This window comes from Anopheles nili, chromosome 3 (genome assembly GCF_943737925.1).
Source record: "Anopheles nili chromosome 3, idAnoNiliSN_F5_01, whole genome shotgun sequence".
Taxonomy (NCBI): Eukaryota; Metazoa; Arthropoda; class Insecta; order Diptera; family Culicidae; genus Anopheles; species Anopheles nili.
Window position 1 is genome coordinate 31076406 of NC_071292.1, and position 27924 is coordinate 31104329.

The following is a 27924-nucleotide window of genomic DNA, read 5'->3' on the forward strand; positions in this document are numbered from 1 at the left end:
CCGGCAGTTGTCCGTGTAGTAGCGTGTGAAGAGAGAGAGTGTTCGAGAGAAGAAAGAAAAAAACCAACGACCAACGGCACGCAACCTTTCAGCAACGAGGCGCTTTTCCGAAGCGAGATTCCCACACGTCAGCGGAACGCCATTGCCATGGGCATGGGTATTCATCGGTGGTGGGCCCATGCCCTCGTCCTAATCTCTGGCACCATTATTGTAACACTCTTCTCGAGCAGCTCAGCCGATACGATTCGTTCGCCATGCACGCTACAGTTACATGCTGGATTTTTTAATTACTTTGCATAGCTGAACGACGGGGGTGGCGCGTGAATGGAGACGCCTCGGCGATACGCAAACTTCATAAAACTAGGCAAAAGATAACATCTTCTGTCTTCGTCAACTGCACCCGGTTTTGCAGGCGAATGTGCGGTGTGAAAAATTGCCTGCTGGGAACGAGAACTCGTCCCGGGGATCCTGCGAACGGGTGTAAAGGACGACGTACTGCGAATGGAAAGTGAGAAAAGTGTTCAACCTTGCCGCCCTGCCGGTGTTATGTAACCAACGCGTGAAAGCACAGTTTTCGTCGGCCCGAAAAGCACACGCAAATGGGCCGACAATTTAACATAAGTCAAGGGTGTGCCACGTTTCAAAGGGTTTATTTATTTCTGTTTTTTCTTTCGCTTTACTTCCCGTGATTCTTTGAGCTCCGAGCAGCGCATCAATTCGATTGTTTAAATCATGAAAGGGAAAGAGATAAACGCAGTGATGCATCCATTTGAACGTTTAAAAAACGTTAAAACGATCTATATTAGTCAACCGTTCTAACCAGTATAACCCTATTAGATAGTTGCTTCCGAGGAATAAGTGGGTAGTTTTTGCAAAAGAAGTTTAGATGAATTTTCAGTAACTTGTAAACCAAATATCGCTTGATGACACTCTTCTTTCTTCAACACTCTGCAACCGGAGCATCCTGCCAAGACCTGAACCACCAGTTTGCAGAACGGAACACGAAAGCTGCAGGAATCTGGATTAAGGAAAACATTTTCTTTCATGAGTTCCTCGCACGCGGAAGAGTTGTTTCTGTTTCCTCCTGTCCATCGCAACACCTACCACCGGCCAGAAACCGGCAGTCCAATGTTTCCACCGCACGAGTACGGCTCGGGTTGGCATTTTCCAGCTTTTAAGCACAAAACAACCAGCAACCGGCAACACTACACCATGCCAAGCGTGCTCGAGACGGCAGCTAGCGGTGCAACCGAGCTCATAGTGCGTGCAACCTTCCCACAACGCCCGGAATTCTTTCGATGCACTTTGCACCGCTCGGCACCACGTCCGGAGATGGGTTTACTTCCGGCTTGTACCGAGATTGCCAGGCTTTGTTCGAACCTCCTTGCGGGAGCGGGCCGTAGAGGGCTGTCTACGGTGAACTTTGGAATTCCCGGGCGAGCGATGGTGGCCGTAATTGACATTCGAAGAACTAGCGCTGTGAACTGGTGGAGTTTGGTGTCTTTTTGCAGAGCCACACGACACCGGGCTGGTTGCCACAAAGCGTCCCTAAATCGCTAGCTTTAAGGAAAAACATTTATCCGTGCTTCTTATCCTTGGAATCACACCGGACTGGAGCGCGCTTCCTGTTGCGTCGTCCGCAACCAGACAATTGTCTGGGTTGGGTGATTAAGTAACGGATCAACTGATTCCTGCTACATCGGAAGGACTAAACAAGGACATGTATCGTCGTGTGGTTGGGCAACCGCCCATTTTTAATTATGTGCTCGACGAGTTGTGGTCGTCCAACGTTCGTGGGCGAAACTGCAACGTTGAAGTAATTGTTTTACGCCGTACCTAAGCATGTCCTGTGGTTGTGGTTGCGTATCGATGTAATTGTCTCGAACTGTGCCTTGTCTTGTTCTGCGGTTGTGCGGAAGTTACGAGCTGCATTACAAAGCGCCTGAATCGAATGTTATTCGAAGGTGCTTCAGGTCTTCCATGGAATTACAGGCTCTGAAAGGTGCTGAGTACTGTTCAAGTGTGCTTTGGTATCAAAATTCCCCATCCTTCCAGCGTTAAGGGGTTGGTCCAGCAGGCGTTTTGAATGTTTAATTCCCCACATTAACCGATTGGGTGCGAAAATAAGCACAAACGAGATGGAAACCCGCCGCTTTACGTCCCACCAGACGAGCCTTTTCACCTGGCTCGCCTTACTCGCGTCCCGGGAATCATTTCTCTTCCAACGCCGTGTTATTATTTTATGAGTTTTAATTTCAATTAGCACCACCACCATCCGTGCTAACGAGAACGCAACCCCCTTAAGCAGCTGAAGCATTCGACCATTCGCGAAAGGGAGCTTATTTCCCGGCGTTGCCAACAGCGAAACTGGCGGCTTCACGAGAACTCACCTGATTGGACCGAACTTTCCAATTCGGCTCCAGCCTGCCATCCAACTGCCACCCCCAGCCAAAATCAGCCAGTCGAGTTCATTTAGTTGTAATGAGGCTCGATTCGGGAAACCCAGCGTCCTGTGGCTACAAACGGTGCCATGGAGACCATGCGCCATGCACGGCCATATGGAAATTCAATTCTAGCCCAAAATCGCACAAAGGTATCCCAAACCTCAATTGCAATCCCACCCCACCGTGCATTGTGGGTGGCGATCGAACCGAAAGGCGCCGCTCGAGCACCAGACATGCACTCGTGATAATGGCACTCGGATGATTTACAAAAGCGATAGATAAGCGAGTGCGCATCATCGAGCAGGATAATCGATTTCTCTGCGAAATTGCGAACGTTCGGCTGGAATTGAAACATCGAAACGTCGGCTGCAACTCTTAATTATCGCAACGGATAATGGTGCATCGGCCGTAAATAGCGCCATGAAAGTGTATTCATTGGCGGCCCATAATCGGGCGCCGGTACCGCAATGGGATTAACCCCGCGGCCGGACTGGCGGGCAAAATGGCGGACGGCTATTAATTACTTGCCGAAATCAAACATTTATCAACAACCACCGGGCGCGCGCGCGCGCGCTTGAGGGGGCTTTGCAGCATAATTTCTAGCGCTCTTCAGTCTGCACCGACATCCGCCCGGTGGGCGTTGGAAAAACTGACCGGTTGGATGGATTGAAGTGGCACGGCCGCAAATTAAAAAATTAATTATCTCGTTGTGGCCAATCCTTCCCCCGTGGCCACGTCAACCCGTTGGCAAATAAACTGGCACGATAAATTACACGATACCACCCGGTGGATCAGTTTTTGATTAATCATATTGTTTGTAAGCCATCGCAGCGGCACTTTATTGTTCCGGTGCTGACGATGATAACGCTGATGATAATGCTGATCTTTCAACGGTGCAGTTGTCACTATTCACCGCTGAGCGATTGCAGCCGACACAGGTACATCGTTGGTTAATCGATAGACAGCTTTTTCGTTGATCCCTATCGCGTTGATTGGAATAGTGTTGGTCTTAATTAAATGGAACTAGTAAAATAATGATCGCATTTTCATTTACATTACTAATCGCTGGAAAAGAGGGGGTTTCAGTAAACACCATTATTCTATCCCATTACATGCATCATCACAGTGAGGTATGTAAGCAAAAAGGATAAATGATCCGGGAGGATATTTTTTTATAAAATATCAGTCCTTTGATTTGAGAGCTGATTCTAAAGAGGTATTTACATACGGCATTGCGCCATAACATTTCTATTTGAGTGGACACTTTAACAAACGAGATTCCAGGAACTCAAACACAAACCAAAGAACCGAATCCCGGTAGGAAAGAAATGATGCTATTTATCCTCAAATTGGAACAAGATTTAACACAATTGAAAGTAGCTCTTAAATTCAGTCAAGTGCTCAGTTTGTTTTGAGCAATTTCCGAACCTCTTCTACCAAGCATGGAAGGAGTGTGAGTGTGCGGTGAAATATGAATTTCCATTCTGCATTTTTCTTTTGTTGCCAACATTATGCTGCCTATTGCTTATCTGCGCACCAGGGCTTGCTTTGATCTTGGTTCTTTTGAAATTTAACGACCTGGGGCATAAAACGTGCTGACCGTGCTCGGTTGCATAGAGACCCGGCGTAGGTGCAGCGTTTTAGAGGTAAGCATTTTTCTCCGCTCGACCTACCTGTGAAGACCTATACTCGCGGAAAAATTTCCACTCTCTGTGTATGTAAGAATCGTTTTCTAAGGGGGAAAATGTTCACAAAAAAAACGAGCAGCTGTCCAAGCCAATTTCTAGTGCAGTCGGTTGCAATTCATTGGGAAAGCTTTTTTTTGTTGTGTTGTATGGGTATTAGTTTACCGAAGAGCATAAGGAGGAAATTGTATGAAATTGGACAAAACATCCAAGACGGCCGCGCGAGGGCAAAATCTAGAAGGCTTCGGCCGTGAAGGTTTCCTTGCCTACACATTTCTTTTCTTACTTTATATGACTATCAAGCAAGATTTGAGCTCCTCTGCAGGCATCAAATTGAATATCTGATAGCGATGGGAAGCTGATAAGCACTCACGACAAGCTTTCACGTATCGAAGCAACGTGGCTGCCGAAATGTAGGGCTACAGCAAGCGAACTTGCATATGATGCATGGTTCGTGCTTCCTTTCAGCCTGGCCCGAGAGCAGGTTGATTGGGTTTTGAATTTGTGACCGGCAAGCATCGAGAGGCTCACCTTGCGGAGATGCACACTTGAGTTGGTTCCTTTTTCTTGCTCCCTTCTCGCCTGCACCACTTCCATTTACCGAAAGAGGGCCTTCGTGATTCAATCTCGATGGCAGTTGCGGACCGGGTGCTGAATAGAAAAATACCTTCGGTAATAGAAGTGCCTCAGGCGGAGGAACTTAGAAAGTAAGTCGATCCTCTTGCTGAAGGCACAGTCGCCGCTCAAGAATGAAGACAGCGAACTCTCTAGGGCCGAAAGTCATAGTCTACCCGTGTATTAGGGCATTTCTTCAAATCACACTTGACCGGTTCGCACTTTCTCGAAACACTGAGAAAATGGTAGCAACCGGATTAACACGGGCTGAAAGCAACGAAGTGTTGGGAAAGCTTTCAAAAAGCTTCAAGATGCTTCTCAAAAGGACCCGGACTTTTGAGAAGGATTATTTTTTTTTGTTCAATCATTCAATAGAAATTTTCTTGTAACATCGAAAAGAAGATTTACGTGTACATTGATACGTCTAGCAAGATTGAATCTACTAAAATCGATTAAAACTTGCATTTAATCGACCATGCAAAATCTGTTTATTTTAGCAATTATGAGCCAACTTAAATCGTCTCAATTATTATATAACAAATCGAACTATCTACATAAAACTCCTGTGTTAGCTTTAAATACGATTGTAGTGATGTGCAAGATGGCTTAAAAATTTCATAGAATTGTTTTGTACCATTATCATATTATCAGCATTTTATTACCATTTCCTAGAATACTCTTCCTTCAAAAAATTAACAAGGCTTTTCCCGTGATGTGTTTTTTTATGTTGTTTTTTGTTGTTGTACTCTGTCGTCTTATTTGCGCTAACGAAGGACTATATGAGTTGCAACTATGTAGCTGGTGGCTAACGAACTTCTCAACTTGAAGCAACCAAACCACCACAAATAACTCTCGTAACGTCATTTCACGTCCATCCAAACGGGCATTGGCCGGGAAATAGAACCTCTTTAGCCGGGGAGTTTGTTTTGCCTTTTGAAGACAGCAAAGTGGAAAAGATTGTGTTCGAAGTAAAGAACGGAGAGGGAAAATGCACCACCAGAAAACGAAAAAAAAAACGAACTGCACGTAGAGCGTAAAACGCCGCCTCGGGAGGGTTCCGTCAAACCGTGGGCTTACGTCTTATTTAACTTTTCCTATCTTTGCGGCTTACGCCAACTCTCTCGTACAGCTGCGGTCACGCCGGTAGAAGCCACACTGAATGAGAATCTGTCCGACCAGCCAATTCTCCCCGGTGCATCCTTCCAGATCCTCCCGGTCAAATGCCGTGTCGTTTTTGATATTCTAATAAACTTTTCGTCCGAGATCAGAGTGCAATTTCGTGGTTCAACTTCCTGCTGCGGCTCCAGAAAGGGGGCCCATTAGAGCAGACTGACCGGCACTGTGCCATGTCACAGAAGCCTCACGAAGCCTCGTTTATTGCGCTGGTAGGCTGCTTTGGGCTCGCCTCAATTCCGGACGGCTCTGGGAAGGCAGCGTCTGACCGATTCGATGCTCAAATTAAGTTTCGCTTTTCGACGATGACAATGACGTTCCTGACGACGGTCTTCCATCGCCCGGTCTGTGCAAACTTTTCGGTAAAACGCCGGTAATCATCATCAACCAGGTCCAGGTTGCCTCCTCGACGGAGTACAGCGACCTTGCCGCCTCTGCGGGTGGTTCGGATTTCCGCGAGTCAAACGCCTCGTAAGACGTTGGGCTGCTAGAATTGAATTATAACACTTTACGCATTGTGAACGGGTAATGAAGATCGACACGGCGGAAAAGCAAGCGTGCTGAGGGATTATGCGATCGACCACGAGGCAGTGGTTCCCGTGGCTCAGTGGGTCTGTGTTTTGCCGCCAAAATCGCGCCACTGTTAACTCATTCACCACTTAGTGATCGGTTTGCTGCTAAAAAGTTGGTAGAAGCGTGTGAAGAAAGAAACATTTCGCTAATGAAATCCTTTCATGTCCTTCACGGGATTATTAATGGAGAGGATTAATGGAGAGGATGGCAGGGTTTCATGAACCGGTAAAGTTATGCTATTTCAAATGAAATAAATCTAAACAGGGAAGATTTTCCCCTGCTGGTGGATGAACACGCTCAGGAGACGTTGATGGGAGTGCCTGATTGGATCGGGGTCACAATCCCCAAACAAGCAGAAAACTTTGCTCCAATTAACTCTAATTGTGAGGCCTTTTTCGTCTAAAGTTAATTTCGTAATAATCGTTCAACCCGGTGAAGTAGGTGCAATCGTTCCACTTATTCGGATTATCAACGAAAGTTTAACAACCGCCAAGGTTTTCAAATTTCTTACGATTGTTCACTTCACGCAGCTTCAGCTTGAGCTTGAACACATAAGTGTAGTGATTGGTTTGAAAATCAAGAGCGTGCAAAACTTTAACATAACAGTATGAACTTCAATAAATAAGGACTGCCAATTTTTGACAATATTTGTTTAACATATTTTTATTGTTCTACAAATTTTTCGCAATAAAAAATGGTCTGATTTTTTTAAACAGCGCACTCTACGTAATATACGTTTTACCAAATATTAAACCTCCTAGGACACAAATTAAGTTTTAACGTCTAGATAAGGATCTCAACAGACTGAAAGTTTGCTACAATTTCTGTCAAACTTGATCCATTTGAATTAAATGTGGGCCATACGTTTCATTTTGTTTGTTATATGATATATGATATATAATGGAGGAGCATCGCCTTGCAAATAATAGATAAACAATAAAATCTAGTTTCTTAAAGTTTAACGTTGGACCTTTTCCACCCCACGTCTGATACGAACGTAATAATAATGAACATTGCATCATAATAAACCAAAAGATGTTTTGTTAGTGATATCCGCGAAAGGCAGGTTTACTTCAACATGTTCGCTTATTTTGGTGACGCGTACCGTATGAGCTTTTCCTACCTAGCGATGTAAGAAATATTCCATTGTATATGACCCTTAAATTTGACCATTTAAAAAAACCATTTTAGACAAAAGCTTAACCGGAGCATGACAAATTACCTGGATTGTTTAGTATGCTTCCAAAAGATGATATTCAATGTTGCTTTTTCAACGATCAGATGTTGAAATCCATCTTTCTACTGGGTTTTTATTTTCGTTTTAACATCGATATGAGAAATGGAAAATTTACCGACCAAATACAATTACCACCATAATGAATTGATTCTTATTCGTTGAAATAAGGAAGCAACGATCTAAGACCTTCACATAAACGGTGGAAAGGAGTTACAACAAAGGTTCGGCAAAATCACTACAAATTTCATATAACTTGTAACATCAACTCGATATATTTAAAAAAAGGTTTAAATATCATGTTCAACCGTATCTACTTATTACTGGGTGTAGAATTACCTTAAAGTTGTCACATGTATTGCTTAGCTTGTCCACGTACGCTTCACGGATGTGTGGGGGCCCTGAGATCCCAACGTAATTAATTGACCTCACTTCCGAATTAAAACAATCGCGCTCCACTGTGCCAAGTGAAAAGGCTTCAAGCCGAACCGCAGCAAAGACACTGACGAAAGAGAACTAGCACAGAACGTATTGTGCTCGTGGCAAAGCTTTGCGAACCGGAAGCGAACCTTCGGTCGCAAAACGCGGTGTGAGAAAAGTTTCGTGAATACTTTATTAACCTTCTCCGCAATCCATTTCCGTGTTTTCCTCCGGCGGGAATATTCGGCTCCCCACGCTAAATCCCTCAACAAATCCCGCATCACTTGCAGGGTCTTCGCCTCGGCAGCGCACGGAGAGCTTCTTTCAACGTTTCAGTGAAAACCCGAGTGGAACTGTTTTAAATGTTTTTTAAAAATTCATTACTTCGGATCGTGGCCGTTGCACTGCTGGTGGTAAGTACTGCTGACCGCTCGTGGCTGGCGATGCGAACCCGGGGAGGACGAGGCGGATGAAAATAGGGATTTAGGAAGATTTCTGGCCCTCGAAATCGGGCAAACAAAGCCTCATAGGTCTGCTGGCTGGCGTTCAGGCTACTCCCACGTCCACTCCCCTCCCAGAACGCCATGCCGGTTGATATATCAGGCTCATGAGTATTATTTCTCTTTATTCAGTTCACTCAACCATCGGTGAAAAATGCCCCACCATTGGCGCGTTTGCTTGAGCGGGCATCCTCCGGCATCTCGAGCTGCCAGGCACGGGACGATGATGCCGTGGAACACCAAACTTTAAGCTGTGGCAAGCCGAGCCATTGCTGCCCAAAACCACTGTCACGGTGGGAGGCGTCCGTTCTTTCGAGGTCGGCTTCTTGGCTGGCTGCTTTATCACAGACGCAGGCTGCTGTCGTGTGCTCATTCAGGGGATTCGGCGCTTAATTATTCCGGTTAGATTACCGCACGGTTTGTTGCATGAAAGTGTGAAAATGGAATAATTAAGTAATTTCTTTACCCCCACTTGGGCTTGAGCAGGAGGAACAGGCCAAATGAAGAATTGAGAGCTGTGCTTTGAATTCCTCAACAGACACAATTTTCCCGTCGTAAACTGATATTTAGGCATAATGTAATGTAACGTTTGATCGAGATTTATTACGCAATTGTTTTGCTATTTAAAACAGAGTTGTCCGTTTGGATTAAAATTCGTAGTTAAAATTGACAAAATTTGCAAAACGTTTAATAGATTGATTTGAAGTTAGTAAATGAATTAATTCGGATTTTGTACTAGAAAAAACTAGCTTCTTTTATACAAAACTGAAGCCTCTTTTCATTACGTCGTTAAAGGACACCTACAAAATACTCGCATTGTGCGAATGTGCGAAGGCGTATAAAAAATCAATTAAAATGTAATACTTAGAACGGGCTACAAGAGGCTTAAGCGCAATCTAAAGCGTAGAAAGCCCATTGCAAACGGTATGAACAGAAGGATAAGACAAGCCGGCCCATTTAATCTGGGATTTTTTTTTCAAAACGAATGAATCTTAAGCAGGTGCCGGCAGGTAACACGCCCTTTGGCGATAGTCGAGAAAGATTTGCTCTAGCACCATCGAGTCTCCGATCGAACGACAACGTGTTTGCACACCAGCAAGCATTCAAAGGCGACCTCTGACTGATACATTCGATTGAAAAACGCCCGCATCACGCGCCAAGCTCCTGAGCATAGCAAACCCGCCCGACCTGCGTTCCGGCCACTACTGCCAAGATGGTCGGAGAAAATTAAAAGCAAACACAGTTTTCTTAAGGCTTTAAAGGATGAAAGAAATCGCCCATCCGCCTCCGTGCGCCTTCTTCGGTTACCCACGGTCCACCCTTTTGTGTGGGCGTTACGGCCATTCGATGTCGGCTGCTGTTAGTTAAGTTTAAGGAACGGAGCGAAGAACGTGTTCTTGGTCCTCGAGCTAAAAGCTGGTTGAACAGAAATGGCTCCCCCCTTTTCGGCAGCAGGATAGGGAAGAAATTCCACTCAAAAATGGATGCTTCGGACGACTTCACTCCGTCATGGGGTATTCCTGTTAAAATGTGTCAGTTTGCTGGAACCACTACGCTCCTTGTTAACAAAGCAGCTAATACTATACGACTTTTCCGCTAATGATTTGTTTCGCAAAGGTATTCAAGCTGCAGTAGCATCGAAAATGGTTCGAATTTCCGCAGCAAAACTGTTACACTGCAGCAGGTTTCTCTTTTTAAAAAAACGTCGCTTCGATATTCTATTTGCCACCTGCTGGGTGTTGGTGATTCGATCGGTTCCATGTCCACATTCTCGACCAAGGGGTCCGGCTCGATCGGATAGCGCAATTTCACTAGCCTCTATTACCATGGTGTGCTGCCAATGACGTGTGTTTGATTTATTTCTTCCGCAGGCCGTTCACAACAGTGGCGTCATTTCGGGCACGTTCATGAACAATGGCGCCGTCCGGTGCGGAACGACCGTTTGCCGTCCCATTTCCGGTATCTACACGAAGACCAACCCCAACAATGGTTACGTCCACGTGGCCACCATCCCGGTCGGTGCATCCAACATCACGATAACGGAGTTGCAGAACAGCCAGAACTATCTCGGTAAGACACCCCTTACTACTGGTCTACTGCTAGTGAATTGCTGGTTCTAACCAAAAGGAATGGAAATCGCTTCACGTTCACGTTTTAGCCCAGCGAGCAAGCGAAACATAAAATATAAACAAACGCTTGTTTATGTCGCCGCTGTGCTAATGCACTTTAATCGTCCTTGAAACGGGCGGGCTCATCTTCCCTCGAACCGCTTTCGGTGACCTCGGGAAAATTGGAGGGAGCATTTTCTGTTTTTATAGGCCGCGGTCCGCCGTTATCTTCATGCTTACTTGTGGCGGCATTAAATATGTGTTTATTTTTAGTTTATTGCGTTCCTCCGTCGGGGGTGTTTGGGTTTTCCGAAAGCAAAAACGATGAAAGCATCGGACTTCCACTTAATGGACGCCGTCCGTGCGACTTTTCCGTGGCCCCATGGCCTAATGGCGACAGGGTGCGTAAACGAAACATATTCCCTGCGATGACACCGGTGCTCAGGAAAAGAGACCACCGAAATGGGGGGTTTTTTATTCGCATTTCGAATGAAAGTCAGTGGACGGAACTACTGCTGTGCCTGTGCAGATCGCTGCGCACGCTGGCCTCAGGCCGTCTAAGTACACGCCCTGGCGAGAGTCGGTTTAGTCAGCAGCGATGACCCATCGTGGGGAAGATTTATGAGGCTTTAGACACTTGCTGACAATGTGCACACACACACACGCGCGTCCGGTGAGCTCATCGGCCATAAGGACCGACCATAAGGGTGTTGCCATTTGCAGGTGCCGATCTAGGCGCCATTTCCATATGCACCACGATGGTGGCGGCCATTCGCACCCAAGAGCTGTCAGCGTTGGAAACTAATGCGACACTTCTTTTCACACGTTGCCGCATTATGCTTTGCCATTCCATCCGCCCAGTCAGCACCGGTGACACTGTAAAGCTCATCGTTTTCCGTTCTTCGAAGTGTGATCCGGCCGAAACGGGAACGTACTTTCGTTACACCGTCACCGACCGATGCAGACGAAGGTGTTCCTCGTAGGGTTCTTGTGAATAAATAAACCCAAGGACCTCCCGAGAGTGAAGCATGTTGCTTCAGCTCCGGTTTTGGTGTCCCCATCCTTGATGTGCTTATGACGCATGAACACCTCTTTTGAATGGTCCCATCGCACAGTTGCTTGATGCACGCTGGAGGACACAAATGGACGCGCAAATCACTTTCCTCATAGCTCAACTTTAGCAGACACCACTCGCGCTTTTTTGTGTGTACTTTAAAGTGATTTCGAACTCACCACGCACCGTGGCGAGAATGGCGAACCCACTCCAGTGAGTCATCCGTTTCACGCAAGCGGTAGATAAATTTACAATATATTGTAACCCTTGCAGACCGAGTTCGCATGCACTTGAAATGCTGCATCAATGTGGTCCTTTTACAGTCTCATCTTTGGCGGTGGAACGCCACGCTTTTGAGTGGCCTGAAATTATCATAAATCGCACATAAACCCAATAATAACCGACCGGCAATAATAACGGCTCCAGGAAACACTTTGTTCCCGTGCTATTGCGAGCGGGCCAATTGAGATAAACGTGGATTGATGGCGTCTCTATCACGGCTTTCGCAGGCATGTAGAAGAGAATTTTCTTTCTCTTTCTCTCCCTTTAGGTGGTGCAATCTCTTCCGTGTTAATCGGAAATCCGACCTCACCGTCTATGAGAGCACGCCATGATGCACCAGCTCCACGAATCCTCGAATATCGCACCCAAAAGCCAACGCGATGCATGGTCGGTCTAGCAGGCGCATTGCGCTATCGTTCACCTTTGCCTGCCGATGGCTAGGACACGGTCCATGTCACCCAACTCCGAAGCGAACGGCAAAAAACGGGCCCTGCACCATAACCAAATTAAGATGGAAATCTGTCCGATGCATACCTTAATTTACTTTCCATTTCCCACCGAAAGTGGCACCGGCAACGACGCGCGGTAAAGCATTATCCATTAATTCATGCAATGCGCCCGGTGCCCGCGTGTCCTGCGTCGCCATCCACTGAAAGGATCCTTTTTTCCGGTCCCTTACACGCACTCTTCGCTAATGCGCACGACAGCACCGTTTATGGGTTTCCACGGTGCCTGAGCTTATAAAATATTCCCACCTCGAAGCGGCCCCAAACGGTGCGGCCGGGTTCGGTGAAGACCTTCTGGGGATATGGAGGCAACAAAAAATCGGTAAACAATAGGACCTCCCAATCCCGACTTACCAATCAAAACCTAGATTCGTAAAGGGCAAAATTTGCGGTTGACTCAACCGTACGGTTCGGTGTACTGCTGCATTGTACTGTAATTTGTAAACCATCTAAGGCTGACGATTATTGGTCTGTTATAATTTTAAGAACATATAGAGCTTGCGAAAATTGCTCTTGAAATGAATAAATAAATTACTATGGGTGCGTATTGATTGAACACTGGGTTACAATGCCATGCAACGTGAATATCAAGGCTCATTCGTACATTTAAAAGATGAATTTGTTTGAAATTTATTTCACGAAATCGATAGAAATTCACCTGTCACTTTGTCAGAATTTAACTAAAAGTTTCTTAATAAGGCCAAGTTACAAATAATTTACAGCATTTATTGTTAACATTTACCACGTGTGATCTGTCACGCCTGATTCATTTAAATTATACTTTAGAAATGTAGCAATTAGAAAATGCCATAAAAATTATGTATCGACGAATGAGCGAAGTAAACTAATAGATGTTACTAAAAGAGGTATGGTGAATATGCAAAAAAAAATCGCACATCGCATTGCTGTAAATTCGGTACACCGGTTTCCACTGAAAGGATTTTCTATTTTAAAAATTCGCTGCAATCAGAAGAAATAAAAACTGCTGTTGGAATTCGAAATTAAATCAACTCATCGGAATTGGTTCTACGTACCCTTCAGTAGAGTAACGTTTCCGCAAGGACGACAAACGATTTTTCCCTTAAACCAAGCACCACCACAACCTCGAAACATGATGCATTTTTCCCACGACTGACTATGCTCTTTATTTACACCCGGCAGCGCTAAAAACGACCGATCAACGATTTTTCATCAACGGCGATTACACGATCTCGCTGAGCGGACATTACATCGCCGCTGGCACCGTGTTCGACTATCGTCGTGTCGATGGTCTGAACAACGGCTCCAACAGCAGCTTCCGGCACGTGGAGGGTGTGACCGAGTGGGTGACCGCACTTGGACCCACCAACGAGCCGGTGCAGGTGTTTCTGCTATCACAATCACCCAACCCAGGCATTAAGTACGAGTACCTGCTACCAGTCAGCGTTAACCCGACCGAACCCTCATCCCAGGAGGAACTTCCCAGTGCCGAAGGTAGGCCCTCCGGTGGTACAAGGCACAACGGCTTCCTGTGCTCTGTGTTCGTAATTCGTGTGCTATTTGTTTTTTCCAGCGGGAAATGAAATCTCGGAAAAGTCCAACCTACGCCTGCCAAAACAACGACTAGTGGGAGCATCCACCAACTCCACGACTGGGCGAGTTGGACAACGCAAACGCAAGTACCTGTGGAAGGTGATTGGATTCAGCGCATGCAGTAAATCGTGTGGTGGCGGAATCCAGCAACCCATCATCAAGTGTGTCCGCGAGTCTCCAACGCGCGTCTTTTCGGTCAAACGATGTGCCCATTTGCAGCAACCGGTGTTGAACGAGAACCTGCTGCGTTGTAACACGCAGCCATGTCCCGCGTACTGGAAGCTAGGTGAATGGGAGCAATGCAACTGTGAGGAAAAGTACGACGAAGAGGTGTTCCGGACACGCGAAGTCAAATGCGTCCAGGAGCTGTTGTCAGGCATCGTCATACAGGTCAGCAATGGTGCCTGTATGGAAGAGTTGCCATCGAGCACGGAGAGATGTGAGTGCTCGCGTGTGATCAAACCAACTCCTCCGAGGACCGAAAAACCTCGCTATCGTCCTACCGTGGAATCATCGCACCCGCATGAGCATCGTGGACATCGGGGACATCCACATCAGCACCACGAACACCGTGGTTCTGGAGGACACGTGAGCAGTCACACTCAGAACGACATGGAGACAGGACAGCAGTCGAATGGAGGCTTCGTCGTTCCACACAGTCGCCAACGGGCTGACATTAACCACATTAACTACCGAGCGGAAGCGAAGAAAACAGGTGTTTGGTTGACTGCCAGCTGGAGCACTCGATGTTCGACTAGCTGCGGTATTGGCATGCAGACCCGCTCCATCTTCTGCGATCGTAGTTCATCGCTCAACTCCGAACGATGTGATCTGCGCATGATGCCGGAAACATCCCGCGAGTGCACCAGCAACAGGGCGTGTGAGTTTGGGGAATGGTTCGCAGGACCCTGGACACTGGTGAGTAGCTTGCGCAAAAAGCTCAATCAAACAGACCCTAACAGGACCCTTTCGTTCCCGTTCGTAGTGTTCCGGTGACTGCTTCAACTTGACGCGCTCCAGAACAGTGCTCTGCATCCGGAATGATCATTTTGCACCCGAAAGCGAATGCGACGCTGAGATACGACCCAAGGCGATCGAGAACTGCGACTCTGAATCTTTCGACGAGTGTAAACCTAGATGGCACTTCTCCGAGTGGACTGAGGTAAGACCTGTTTCATGATCATTTCCTCCAGGATCCTCGTCGTGAACTGGCGATTGGAGGCAAATAAACCGTACTGATTTTGTTTCACATTGCAGTGTACCAAATTGTGCGGTGGAGGCAACCAACGACGTGTGGTGAAGTGTTTAGAATTCAACTTGCGCGATAAACTGCTGCAGGAATCTGGAGGCTGCCGTTACGCAGATCGTCCAATATCCTACCGGGTGTGCAACGAAGAGTCCTGTCCAGTATCCACCATTCCTCCATCAACTACGACGACAACGGCGGCTACTTCTTCATCCTTCACGACACCAGTATCCTCCTCGGTGTCCTCGGCGGACCCGTACTACGAGACGCGCTCGGACATGATGCCAAACGACGAAAACTGCCGGGACGATTTTCCCAACTGCACGATAGTGTTGAAGGCAAAGCTCTGCAACTACGCCTACTACAGCCAGGCGTGCTGTCAGATGTGCCGAACGCGGCAGAACGAGCTGTACTAAATTGACGGAGGCTGACAGCTTTTGCACCAATCATAACCGACACGATGACGTGCAAAACCCGGGAAAAGCACCTTCCCACCATGCGCCCGTTACTAACAAACTTTTTGCGGAAGAAATTGTGCGGTCTTCTTTTGTGTTGGCAGGCAGGCCCCGATTAAGTTTCATTTAATTTCCGCGTGTCGGCCATGCCGTGCCATCGGCTTTCTTAGATTTGAGTTTTCCAGCGGGCAAACGACGAAGGACGAAACACACAGCACTCTGACAGTATTTATGTGAAGCGAGGACGCACAATGGCAAGTCCCGCAAAGTCACCCACGAGGCTCTGAGGTTTTCTGTTGCTTTCAAAAGAAAAAGCAAGAATGAGATGTCGGAGGCATTCGGCCTATTAATGAACTGTATTAAACTCATCACCGATCACTAGTATTAACTAACAGAAAACCATTCAAGCGCATGCAGTGTTCGCATTCCCCCAAAGCGGTACACTCAGTTTCCATAGCGTTTCCATTACTTAGATAACAAGAACCCCACGCAGGCAGGATCGCGTATTCTTTCGCTCCCAGCACGGGGGCACACTTAACACTTATAGTTGGCTACGCTAACCTTTATTTTCTTTAGAATGTGGTCGTCGCGGAGCTGCACGTTGAGGCTGTTTGATTTCACCGTACGGGAAAAGAAAGCAAACAAACATGAACCGGTAGCCGAGGATAGATATTTATCAGTGAGGATTAATTACAATTTCACATCGTTACGCATCAAAGAGAGAAACCATTATTGTTAGTAAGTATTTGCGAATAATAAAATCAAGAAAACTGCAGCGACAAAAAAAGGCAGACAGGTAAATGAATTTTCCATCACTGTAACTATAACATAGATCTCCCTCTTTCCAATAAACGTTTGATAACATTGGATTTCCTGCCGTTTGGCAAGTCCCTGCGGTGGTTAGTGGTATACTGAAAGAAACAATCGGGGAACATCCAGACCACGATCACGGATCGAGCTGTTCACTGCAATATGGTAGGAGACCTACAGCACGTTCTCGTACCGCGCCAAACAGATAGCTGAAGTCGTTATCACGTGTCAGCTGACATGTGCCCGCGATTCCAGATTAGTAGTAGACACCTCCAATGCTTATCCGTTCGTGTATGTGTGTTTTTTCTACCCTTTACACCCTTACATTGTTTAATATGTTTGCACGGAATGGGTTTCCCAATAAAAGGTCAAAGAAATTTGTAAACGAATTGCTACTCGTATCTCCCAATGGCAGTACAGGTTTCTCGCCCTTATAATCAGCGAGCGAGAGTTTTGAGCTGATTGTACACCGTCTTTACAACTCCGACCATACTAAGTACCGTAACGGTAATCGTGAAAACGGTCATCATCGTAATGCCCTCAGTAACCGTGTTCTGGTGATAGATACGTTTCTCGTACGCCAACACGATCGCCACCATGCCCAGCACGTAACACACGGTACCGGTGAGATAGTGGCCCAGTTTGGAGTAGATCGGTCGAATACGCCGTCGAAGATCGGCCGCAAACAGTGCCATCAGTCCGTTGACCAGCGTCAGTGCGAGAAAAATGAGTGATGTTAGTCCCACGATGGCATGCGTCGAGGAAAAGTGTCGTCTGTTGGTCGACGCACGGAAGTAGATTTCCAGCGCAATCCCCACCACACAACACGTGCAACCAACCACCTCGATCAGCCAGTGAACGGTGCGTTTGTGCGAATGGGAAAGCTTTTGGCTCCAGCCATTGCCACTGAAGAACAGCACAATCCCTTCCGACATGAGCAGATGATACTATTAGGGTGACAAATAAAAGTACACACATCAACCGCGGAACTAATGAACATGATCATGATGACTAGCATACCCCTATAAGCGTCAGAAACACGTGCCAGGTGTACAAATTCTCGAACCCATTCCTCCAGCACAGCCAGCTGGTGTAGATGCAAACCACTCCGATCATGATGTGGTTGAGGGTGTTGAATATACCCTCAGCCATCGAGTACCACTCACTCTCGGTGAGCTTTTTACGTTCCATCAACAATTCTTCTTTACTTGCGCTCGGCAGCTTCGTGCTTTTTTCGTTCGCCATCGTGAGCTCCTATTGTTTCTACACTAGCCGCTGCTGCTGAGTCTCGTGTTACAATGCACGTACGTGAACTGATCACCAGGAAATGCACTTATGCAGCACTACCATCACTAGGGCGTCGGTCTCGTGTCTGGAACTCGCTCCATTATACTTTCCACACTGAGCTAGTAGCGATCGACGGGCAGTGCTTTTGTACCGCCGTGACAATAGATCGATACCACAGGCCTGGTATTTGTTTGTTATTATTGTTGATGCATCAACACGGCCACAAACTATGGTCACGGCAGGCCGAAGCAAGCAGCGTCAGAGAGTCTACGAGCGATTACTATCAGCAGGACGTGTACGAGATGCTACGTGAGTCCGGTGTTGTCGGCTGGGGTTAGCGTTGTTCGATTCGCACGCGGTGATGCCGCGGTTTATCTGGCCTAGTGGCGAATCCATCGAAATGTGGGGGTGTGAAACGGATGGATTTATATTTAAACGGAATGCTGGGACACACGGACGGCGTTAGCGTAGTGCCCAAGGTCAGGAGTGGTGAATCAACGCCAGACAAGTGTGTGATAATGCTATCAGCAAACAGCAAATGGGTATATTTTCTTTTTTTTACAAATCATTGTCATAGAAGAGAAATAAAATCACATATATAAAAGGGGAGCATTTATTGAACATCGTCTAAAGTATGATCGGCACGCAGAACAACAAATGCATGCAAATAGCGGTACAGTTTTTTCCACACTCCAAACAAGCTGATCACTGCGGCTAACCCATTTGCTAGAATCAGAACCAAACGTGTCTCAGCGGAAAGGATATCGTCGAAAATGTGCTTTTTGTAGGCGAGCGCCAGCGCAATCGTTCCCGTCAAATAGCCTATCAAACCCGTGGCTCGGTGCATTCGAATTCGCCATAGCGGTCTGAGGTGTTTGCGAATCTCCCATCCATACAAGACGACCACACCGCTTGCCATGCCAACGATGATCAACAGCACCGTGAAAAGTCCCATGATCGAATGGATTGAGATGAAGTGTGGTTTGTATTGCATACCTCTACTGACGTACTGGACCAGGACACCGGTTAAGATGCATAAACCTGCGACAGACTGAACCAACCAATGGGTCGTTTTTCGATCGGGCTGGGATGTACGCTCTACTACATAATGACCACCATGCAGCATCGAGATACCTACAGGCATTAGTAAATTGATCTGAACACAACGGCAATTAATTAACAATCCAGCAAAAGTATGACTCCGTCAAGATCTTACTCCAATTCCAGCCAGCAGAATATGCCAGGTATACCAATTGATCAATCCATTCTTCCAGCAGGCCACCATCGTTGTAACGGTGGTAATGCCAATAGAACATGGAAAAACCACATTAAACACTATGTTCGGGGTGGTTTTTCTGATGAAATTTTCTCTCGCTGTTGCTTGAGCATCTTCCTCTACCACCAATGCGTCCATTTGAGACTAGGCAAAAATATCTTTGCAAGGGTTGCAACTCAACACAGTTTATTAAGAAGTGCAAAGCAGTTAACTCGTTGCATATAACTGCACTACTAACTAGAATGCTAACACGGGCGTATTTCAGCCTGCTGATAAGGGTCAGTTCATAGAATTAATGCTCACGCACATGTGGTAGGAATGGAAGCCAGCCTTGCAAGGCTAATTGTATCTATAAAGTTTGAAACATTTAAAAATAGTATTAATTTTTTAAATATTAATTATTGTGCTTCACTATTATATAATTTTCATAGGCTTTTATGTAATTTAGGCTGACTTAAAAAAAACAGAATAAAAAATTATTCATTCCAATTCAATTCTAATGTTATTTTGCTCTATTTACTTTATTGTACTATTTGTAGTTTTAACTGCTATTCATGATGGAACGTATGCAGAAAATTTGCATTTGTTTAAATAGTGTTTTAGTTAGGCTGATTTGCAAGTTTTCATTTTTGTTTAAATTAGGCTTCATCTCTATAAGCAATGGTACTGCTTTAATTTTCAATTTATTCAGCATCACAACAAGTACTTAATGCCATTACAATTGAACGATTATTCTAACATAGTTCTTTTGCCAATACTATGCTCTTGAGCAGATAAAACAGCTGCACTTGAAACCCAAAAAAGTTAACCGATTGAGCACATGTCGAGCACATTGCGAGTTAGCATAACGATCATATAACGAGCTTAAGTTATTACCGGACATTTAGGATCTCTCTTGGTTACCCTTGAAGAACCCTTGAGTGTTCTTGCTTAAAAGATTTCAATTTGATATATTATAGTTAATATTTATTCAATCAAATCAATTTTATCCGAACATAAAAAAACGATGAGCGAAAATTATTTACTGCAAAACAATAATACCGCAACCACTGATAATATTTACTCTGCTTTTAGCTGCACGAAAGTAAGTCGGCCTTAAATGAAAAAATGTTATGTTTTAAATACTATTGGGATTTGAAATAAAAATAAATTATTAAAAATCTTAACGACTACGAATTTGACAGCAATGTCATTTATGAAATCGATGGGCTTGTGACGTTCTCACCGACGTAGTGTGGGTGTATGTGCCATTGTTTTGGTCGGTGTTTTACAAGAGTAGAATTTTTGCTACTTTATTATGAAATTGAATTTAACACATTTAATCCTTATTACACCTCTTGTACTACGAGGCCCATCGTAGTTATCTTTTCTGATAGAGTTAATAATACAGAGGTTAGTGAAACAAGGCACAGTATGTTCTTTCTAGTTGTTCTGCATTAGCTCACTAAAACGAGGAAATGAAGGAAAAACAATAGCATATTACCAACAGATGGACTTTGGGTGTTAACTTATTTGTGGATTACATAGAAATACAAAACCAATAGCTTGGTAGTTTCAAAAATATAAAAGTGGAAATAATGTGACATTCTCATTCACGATTTGAACTTCGATGCAAACTATGATACATATTAATGTTTTTTTTTTGTCTTTGCTTTAGTTTTTTCGCAACAGTACACGAATCTCCCTTTCTTTTGGTCTATTGCAACTAAAGCCGATAATGCAGCAGTCATCTGCTTTGTGACTCCTAACGTATGTAAAGTGCTGGAATTAATTACTGACTACCACGTTAGTGCGGAATCAACAGTTGTCTATCTCAAACGCTTTTCAAATGCATTAGTATCATGAACTACAAATTTGATACTAGTGATTTAACTCGTCGCCTTAAACGCACGTTCGACGGAAATGTTTCGTACCGGAAGTTGTTTTTCTTACTGTTTGTTGTGGCGGTATTTTTGCTGTACATAGGTCCATCTATATTAAGATGGTTGTTTGGCCATTCGGAACCAACGAGAGGTACCTTAAGGTCACAGTAAATATCGGTATATTTTAACATGAGATTTTTTCCAATTCATTCATAGACCAATCTATGCGTTGCATGGACGATCGGCTAACACCGTTCTATCTGCAGAACTTTGAGTACAACGTTAATATTCGGCATCAACCAACGTATTCGCATGAGCATGATGCAATTCCCTACGTCGGCAACGGATGGTTTGGATTAGAGATACATGCCGATGCGCACCTCAATATATTTCGTGGCAGAACTCTGTCACAACCTGTAAATTTCCACCCGATTGTTAGTGTGGCCAGTTCAGCACCGGGCAGAGAAGCCACCGTTGTCGAGTATTTGAGCGGCATCGTTCATCGATTTCAATGTTTTCCAGATGGTTATCATGTATCTTATCAGTACTATGCCCACCGCACAATGCCGTTCGTGTTAGTGCAAGAAATTCAGTTAACAAACACCAAAAACCAGTTAACCGATATTGAATTGATCGTGCCCAGAATTTCGGATTGGCCCTCTGCGATTGTAAAGAATGTCAAATTCCAGCATGCGTCGGCAATATTAGAATATCAGGTCGTTACGGGAATGGTTGATATGGGCCCAATGGCTGGAATCACTGGTGACGCTAACGTACGAGTGGTGTCAATTGTTTCCCGTAAACTACCACGCGTGATAACGCTCAAGAAAAGGGGTACCACGAAGCTGGAATTACTCCTCACCATCAATTATTCCGAGCCAATTTCACGCGATAAATACAGTGCTCATAAAGAATCAATCGAAAAACAAGCAATCGAAGCCATGAATAAAGCACTGCTAGCTGCCGAGCATGGCGAACAAAATGCATACCATAATTTCAAACGTGACCATGCTCTCGTTTGGAATAATCTGTGGGAAACTGGCTTCCATATAAGCACCTCAAAAGCAGAGAACACCTTAAACGGAAACAATATTAATGCGACAATGTACGCGGTCATTTCGCAGGCTCGTGCATTCGAGTTTGAGGAGTCGGTGACCAATGCTCGAAAGGAACAAATTGCCCGGGCTTTAACATATGCAGAAGGTTGCTACGATAGCTATCATACGCTTCAAGCGGAAAATTTGTGGCGTTCTATGACTACCTTTGAAGAGCTGAATTCCGTTGTAGGTTCATGGATGCTGACATTAGAAAAACAAGGATGTCACAATCTTATCAAAGCCGGTGCTAGTGGCATAGTTCAAGCGATGGTGCTTAGCTTCGGTGGATTCCGGTTTAGCAACCAGCATTTGGAGTTGAACATCCATCCGAAATATCTGCATCGTGATTACGCTTTCCGTAGGTTGAACTATGGAAACTTGACCCATCTAAATATTTCGATCACCGTTCGGGAGGACAACAAGGCGGTACTATACGTGGCATTAGATAGATCTGATCGAAATTACTATGCTTGCGATGCGGGTTGTCTTGACGACCCAGTGCAATTGCGTCAGACCCGAGCAGCATTCCCAGTGAAACTTACCGAACCGGTCACTTCAATTCTGTACATAACATCGGACAGGAAGCATATGGAAGATCTCAGGCATGCAATCCATGTAAAGGAGGTCGTAGAAGCGCCAGCACATGAGCATCATGTGATCGCCTTACATCGACACGGGCACCATTTGGGAGGACTACCAACACTTTTTTGGGTGTCTATATGCGTTATTATAATCGTCTTTCACGTTTTTCTCTGCAAACTTATAGTGAAGGAGTATTGTGAACCACCAGACAAGATGAGATATCGCTATAGCAAACCATAAGCGCGGAGTTTTTCGTTCCTTGTAAATATTTAGTTTATTTGCGTTCGTCATTTGAGTGACTAACCCAGTGAAAGCTATCCTCAAAAAGTATACATTAACGTTGCTTTATTCCATGCGACATTCAGATCAACTGATATGTCGGATAAATCGTAACAATTTGCAATACTGTTCGCAATAATGTAAAAAGTTAGGTGTCGTTACTTCTTTGATTGCATCTTATAATAGATATATCAAGCAGGTGATACCAAATAAACCAACAAAAAAATATTTTGTTCAGAATGTACGATTGTAGATGATTTGATCATTATTATTATAGTTATATATTTTAATTGTGTTTTTTTTTCAACCGTCATAATGTATTATTCATATTAGAGGCCGTACAGGAAATTGTGGTTTTTAAATATTTTGAAAGGGCTTCGATCCGGTTGTCAACAATTGGTTTTGGTCTTTCTGACAACAAACATAATGTATACTGCAGTGCTGCCAAGGAGATTAAATGCTGCTTTTTATTGTATGAGTATTTAGCACAAATCAGAATTAACAAGTTTTTCAAATTGTCTTAAATAAAAGTTGAAAACTAGGATTTTAGTTTATAAGCGCAAAACCAACAATTATTGAACAATTATAACGATTAGTAAAAAAATGAAATTTGCTCGTTTTAGATGAGAATCAGAATTGAATGCGATTGAATGTTTTCGGATTTGTATCAAGAAATTTAGCAGCACTTCCATAGTGTTGCCAGCCATGATAAAAATAAAAGTTTTGACGTCTTATAAACAGAAATGGGAGCTACATATTATGCCAATTCAGTTAGAGCACCATACGAAAAAATATTTATCGACTAGATAATTCACATTAGCGCGGGATTGATCGCCAAACAATAAATCATTTCAATTCTTATCAACTCCGCGCCCCTCAGCGTTCATTGCGTGCTGCCAAAGTATGTGAAATTGCGTCCGTATCATCGAGTTTCCAGAACGGAAGTGAAGTATTTTGATTTCGGGTTGTTCGCGGGTCATACCAAACGCAAGGTTTCATTAGTGTTTCGATTTATGAACTGCAAAAATATTCGCTAGCAGTACTCAATGTGAAAATAAAATGTGGCCGATGAAACTAGATATGACTCGAGAGGAATGCCGTGGTGTTCTTAGGCGGCTAGGTAAGCATATAGGCGCCAAAATTGCTTGATAAAAACATGATTTTATATTCCACATTTTCGTGACAGAGCTTGAATCATATGGCACGGTGATAAGCACATTTCGAGCACAGGGCTGTCTCAGCAAGGAGAAGCAGCGGATGCTGGAAGAATTAAGACGAGTACTACATATATCTACTGACCGGCATCGAGCAGAGGCAAGGCGTGTTGCGAATGATGAACGATTGACTACAGTTGCAGAAGTGTGAGTAAAAAAAATAAAGATTGTGATGTTAAATGTGCATATAACATGTTTTATTTTTCTAACAGCATTTCTGGGCCAAACAGTGCCCAAGACTGGCGTCGTGAAGGGCATCGACAATTTCCCATTTTGCCTCGAGGAATTCCTCACACCGCATTAACATATATTGCGAATACTGTGTATGAGCAATTAACCCGGGCGAACTGTAAGCTACCACATCCTGCCGAAACATCTTCAGACCGGTTAAGAAAGGCAGAAGAAGAAATATTTGATCTGGTGCGAAAAGAACTATCGTTGTTTGAAAATGGATTCAAACGCGATGCCGCCGTAGTTACTTCCGATCCGGTAAGTTTACAGCAGTGTGTTAACGCTACATTTTGAGAACCATTGATTTTGGTGTCTTGGTTGAGTATTGTTCTACATGTTATTTTTATATTCAGTTTCAGGATATAATGACAAAAAGTTACATAAACAGGGAGGTAAAAAGAGCAGAACCAGCCAAGCCAGAAGAATCTGAAAGTATAACATCTGCTAAGAAAGAAAATTCCAACGAAAACGTGGAGAAAATATCTGATAATCCTCCTCCGCAAGTACCCGATCAGCCATCCCTATGTGATATACTATTGAATAACACAATTCGCCCTGATAACATGAGCAAACCTAAAACTAATAACATAGACAAGATCAAAAGATCTGGGGAACGTTCTTCAAGGAAAAAGACACAATCCGTTAAGCGAGCTTGGAAATCAAAATCTCCCTATCCACCTGCCAAAATGTCCAAGCACAGTTCTGCGAAAAGTTTAAAACAATCCCCTAGGAATAGCTTACACAGTCCGCATTTGATTCATTCGTATGCTGTACCCTTCGACAGTAAAGCTGTCTCTAACGGTTGCTCTACCGCAGAACCCTTACAATTGCAGCAGCATCTTACATCTGGCATCATAAAATCTCATCAACACAACTCCTCTAGTAGTTTTGTTGCACCATTGGGGCACCAACAAGGAATTCTGCCTTCGTCAAAGAAAGACATTCAATATAACTTGTCCAAATTGAATCCGACTAGCAATTTGCCGCTCAAGGGGGGCAATTTGAATATTCCCATGAAGGGAATCAGTTTCTTTTCGCACGGAAAGCATTTACCACAGCATCTGTTAAACTATCAAAAGAAATCTCCCAGCAAGAACATTCTCATTCCGACATCAACAGCAGCTGCTACATTGGCTAGTTTGGGTTTGCCGAAACCGCTGCATCCGCCTCAAACGGATCCGGAAACAAACAGTTGGATAAGCTCCAAAAACCGCGATGCTAGCACTAGAAACATCAAAAGGCAAACACAGCAACACGACTCGTGCAATGTTAATGTTATACCCACGGTTCCCGCTATCACGGTGTCGGCCGATAATGTGAATGCGTGTTCCGATGCCTCAAACGCTGACGTACCGAGCACAGATTTAAAGCATGAACAAACGCACGGGGATACATTTGGCAAAATGATTTCGTGTACCGATAGCGTAGCTGATCAGGTTCAAAATATCGACTCCACTGCAAGGACAAGCCTGATGACGAACCATACAACAAAACCATCAATAGTATGTAATATCTCGTCCGCAAAACAACCGAATCTTGCCGGATTCACTGTCGTCAAAAGTGGAAACAAGCTTTCGGTGCACAAAGCACAACTGCTGCCGCTTGGTACTCCCGTTACTGCTGTGTCGCAAAACGCATCTTCAACACCACCAGTGCAAAAAAATAATGTAATTATTTTACCAAAACCATCGACCACATCGGGAATGTTAAATCTTGGACAAAAGATCACCATTCCTAAGAGTATTGATTCTTCAGCTTCATCGTCAGCTGTCAACAGTCCTCCCAAGGTAATAGTGCAAACCGTTCCTAACATCTTCAACGTGTCTTCGTTTGAAATGAACTTGCATCAGAAAGCAACCTCTCCGACATCGAAGTTCGGAGTAGGGAACGAGATGGTTGTTAATACTCAATCGTCATCAGCACCAATGGAGCAAACTGAGGAACAAATTGAAGTTGTTGATGGTTTGTTACCCTCTAGAGCACCTGTGGAACAGCCAGTCCCCGGCAAGCTACCCAGTTCTAGTGTTTCCACTGTTTCTGGCGAAAATACGCCTATACGAAAAATAAAAATTTCTCCAAGTCAACTGATTCCGTTCAAAGGTACATTGTATACGAAGGCGATACAGCCGACGGAGTCAAGCGGGATGAATTTTGGAGCGAAAAAGGTAAAAATAGAACTCGGTAATATATCAAAACACACGGCTGGAGCGGCTGCAGCACGAGGAACAGACTGGGAGCACGAATTAGATCGTACAAACTCCTCACATGCTTCTCATGTAGAGACAGCGTCAAACGAACAGCCGAGTTCGAAAAATGATTCAATATCAAGTAATATTGCGACTAGTGAAAATCTTACTGCCTCCGTAGCGTTGGATCAAAAAGTGGACCCACAATCCAGCGTGATGGTGCAAGATACTTGCACCACGCTACCAGTTGCTACACCGACCCAAACTATGCAAGAGAAACTAGAAATCACGGTAGAGAAGCAGCTGATAAATGACGATAGTAAAAGCTCCCATTCATGTTTATCACCAAGTCACGGGGCTGGTGATGCGATTTCACATGGCGAGTATGATATCATTTCTACGGAACGTGGGGACGATTCTTCCGTTACGGATTCCGCCGCTGGTGAGGACGATCTTGAAGACGAACCCAATAGGATAGAGGAAGACGATGGCATTGAAGAGGATGATTACGACGAAGAGCATACGGTTGATGTTGAAATAGACTCCGAAGCCATTATTATCGAAGAGGTGAACCAGTCGAATTACGATACTCTCATAGAGGAAGTGTCGGAGGAGGACCACTTCACGGAAGAAGCTCAAGAGGAACGAATGGAATTTATTAGCGTTGGCTATGGTAAGTAAACGATTGACCACGCCAAGAGCACACATATTGACTTTTCGAAGTACTACTAACTTTAACTTTGAAATATTAAATTGTTTCGTTCAGGTACCACACGTGAGCTCGTTGCGGAACTAGAAAGCACATCTAATCAAATAAATGCAGATCATCCAGCCATCAACGGCGTGGTGCGAGAGAATCTTCTCTCAGACATCCAGTATCACGAATGCTCCGAAGAAATTGAAACAGTTGAAAATGGGGAAATGCATGAAGAATCCTTTGAGGAATCAACTGATATTGTATGCGATTTGCTAGAAATGGACGCAGACGGTAAATATCATGCGTTGTCATTCTCTTATGAACAAGTAGTGTCCGGAGAGATTGGTTCAATGCCAAAAAGAACTAAACGGGCGCAAAAGGTTAAGCCGTCGGTGTAAAAAAATCCCATCAACACTAAGCGACATATAAGAGCGTTATTTGGTTGAGTGTTAAGTATAACTAATTGCAAACACAAATCGATCACCTACTTAAAGTTGATAGATAATCGCTGCAACCTGTTACGATATAATGCAATT

General features: G+C 44.5%; 4 protein-coding genes across 4 annotated transcripts in view; 3 read left to right on the forward strand and 1 right to left on the reverse strand.

The window, feature by feature from the left end:
• The window catches only part of LOC128724061 (thrombospondin type-1 domain-containing protein 4), a 71488-nt gene extending 54778 nt beyond the window's left edge, over positions 1–16710 (forward strand). The window contains exons 7-11 of the mRNA XM_053817826.1: positions 10516–10714; positions 13756–14067; positions 14147–15084; positions 15152–15328; positions 15424–16710. Coding sequence (XP_053673801.1) covers positions 10516–10714; positions 13756–14067; positions 14147–15084; positions 15152–15328; positions 15424–15828 — 2031 coding nt within the window. The 3' untranslated portion in view covers positions 15829–16710. The remainder of the gene's footprint in view (positions 1–10515; positions 10715–13755; positions 14068–14146; positions 15085–15151; positions 15329–15423) is intronic.
• Positions 16711–17114: 404 nt separating this feature from the next.
• On the reverse strand, positions 17115–17922 carry LOC128724062 (transmembrane reductase CYB561D2). The gene is made up of 2 exons (XM_053817827.1): positions 17698–17922; positions 17115–17624 (listed from the first exon to the last, which is right to left on the reverse strand). The coding sequence occupies exons 1-2, from the start codon at positions 17920–17922 to the stop codon at positions 17115–17117; spliced, it is 735 nt and encodes a 244-aa protein (XP_053673802.1).
• A 3159-nt stretch (positions 17923–21081) lies between these two features.
• On the forward strand, positions 21082–23312 carry LOC128725183 (uncharacterized protein KIAA2013 homolog). Its single transcript, XM_053818906.1, has 2 exons — positions 21082–21253; positions 21319–23312. The coding sequence occupies exons 1-2, from the start codon at positions 21082–21084 to the stop codon at positions 23019–23021; spliced, it is 1875 nt and encodes a 624-aa protein (XP_053674881.1). The 3' UTR covers positions 23022–23312.
• Positions 23313–24119: 807 nt separating this feature from the next.
• LOC128724063 (BRCA2-interacting transcriptional repressor EMSY) lies at positions 24120–27786 on the forward strand. Its single transcript, XM_053817828.1, has 5 exons — positions 24120–24180; positions 24247–24421; positions 24487–24763; positions 24859–27364; positions 27458–27786. Exons 1-5 carry the CDS (start codon positions 24120–24122, stop codon positions 27784–27786), a joined length of 3348 nt encoding a protein of 1115 aa, XP_053673803.1.
• The last annotated feature ends 138 nt before the right edge of the window (positions 27787–27924 follow it).

Excerpts from the sequence above, each read along its gene's own strand:
- LOC128724062 (XM_053817827.1), bottom strand. The coding sequence starts at position 17,922 with ATGGCGAACGAAAAAAGCACGAAGCTGCCGAGCGCAAGTAAAGAAGAA. Across the intron at positions 17,625-17,697 it reads TGTTTCTGACGCTTATAGGG|TATCATCTGCTCATGTCGGA; the intron begins GTATGCTAGTCA and ends TCACCCTAATAG.
- LOC128725183 (XM_053818906.1), top strand. The coding sequence starts at position 21,082 with ATGAACTACAAATTTGATACTAGTGATTTAACTCGTCGCCTTAAACGC. Across the intron at positions 21,254-21,318 it reads CCATTCGGAACCAACGAGAG|ACCAATCTATGCGTTGCATG; the intron begins GTACCTTAAGGT and ends ATTCATTCATAG.
- LOC128724063 (XM_053817828.1), top strand. The coding sequence starts at position 24,120 with ATGTGGCCGATGAAACTAGATATGACTCGAGAGGAATGCCGTGGTGTT. Across the intron at positions 24,422-24,486 it reads TTGACTACAGTTGCAGAAGT|CATTTCTGGGCCAAACAGTG; the intron begins GTGAGTAAAAAA and ends TTTTTCTAACAG. Across the intron at positions 24,764-24,858 it reads CCGTAGTTACTTCCGATCCG|TTTCAGGATATAATGACAAA; the intron begins GTAAGTTTACAG and ends TTTTATATTCAG.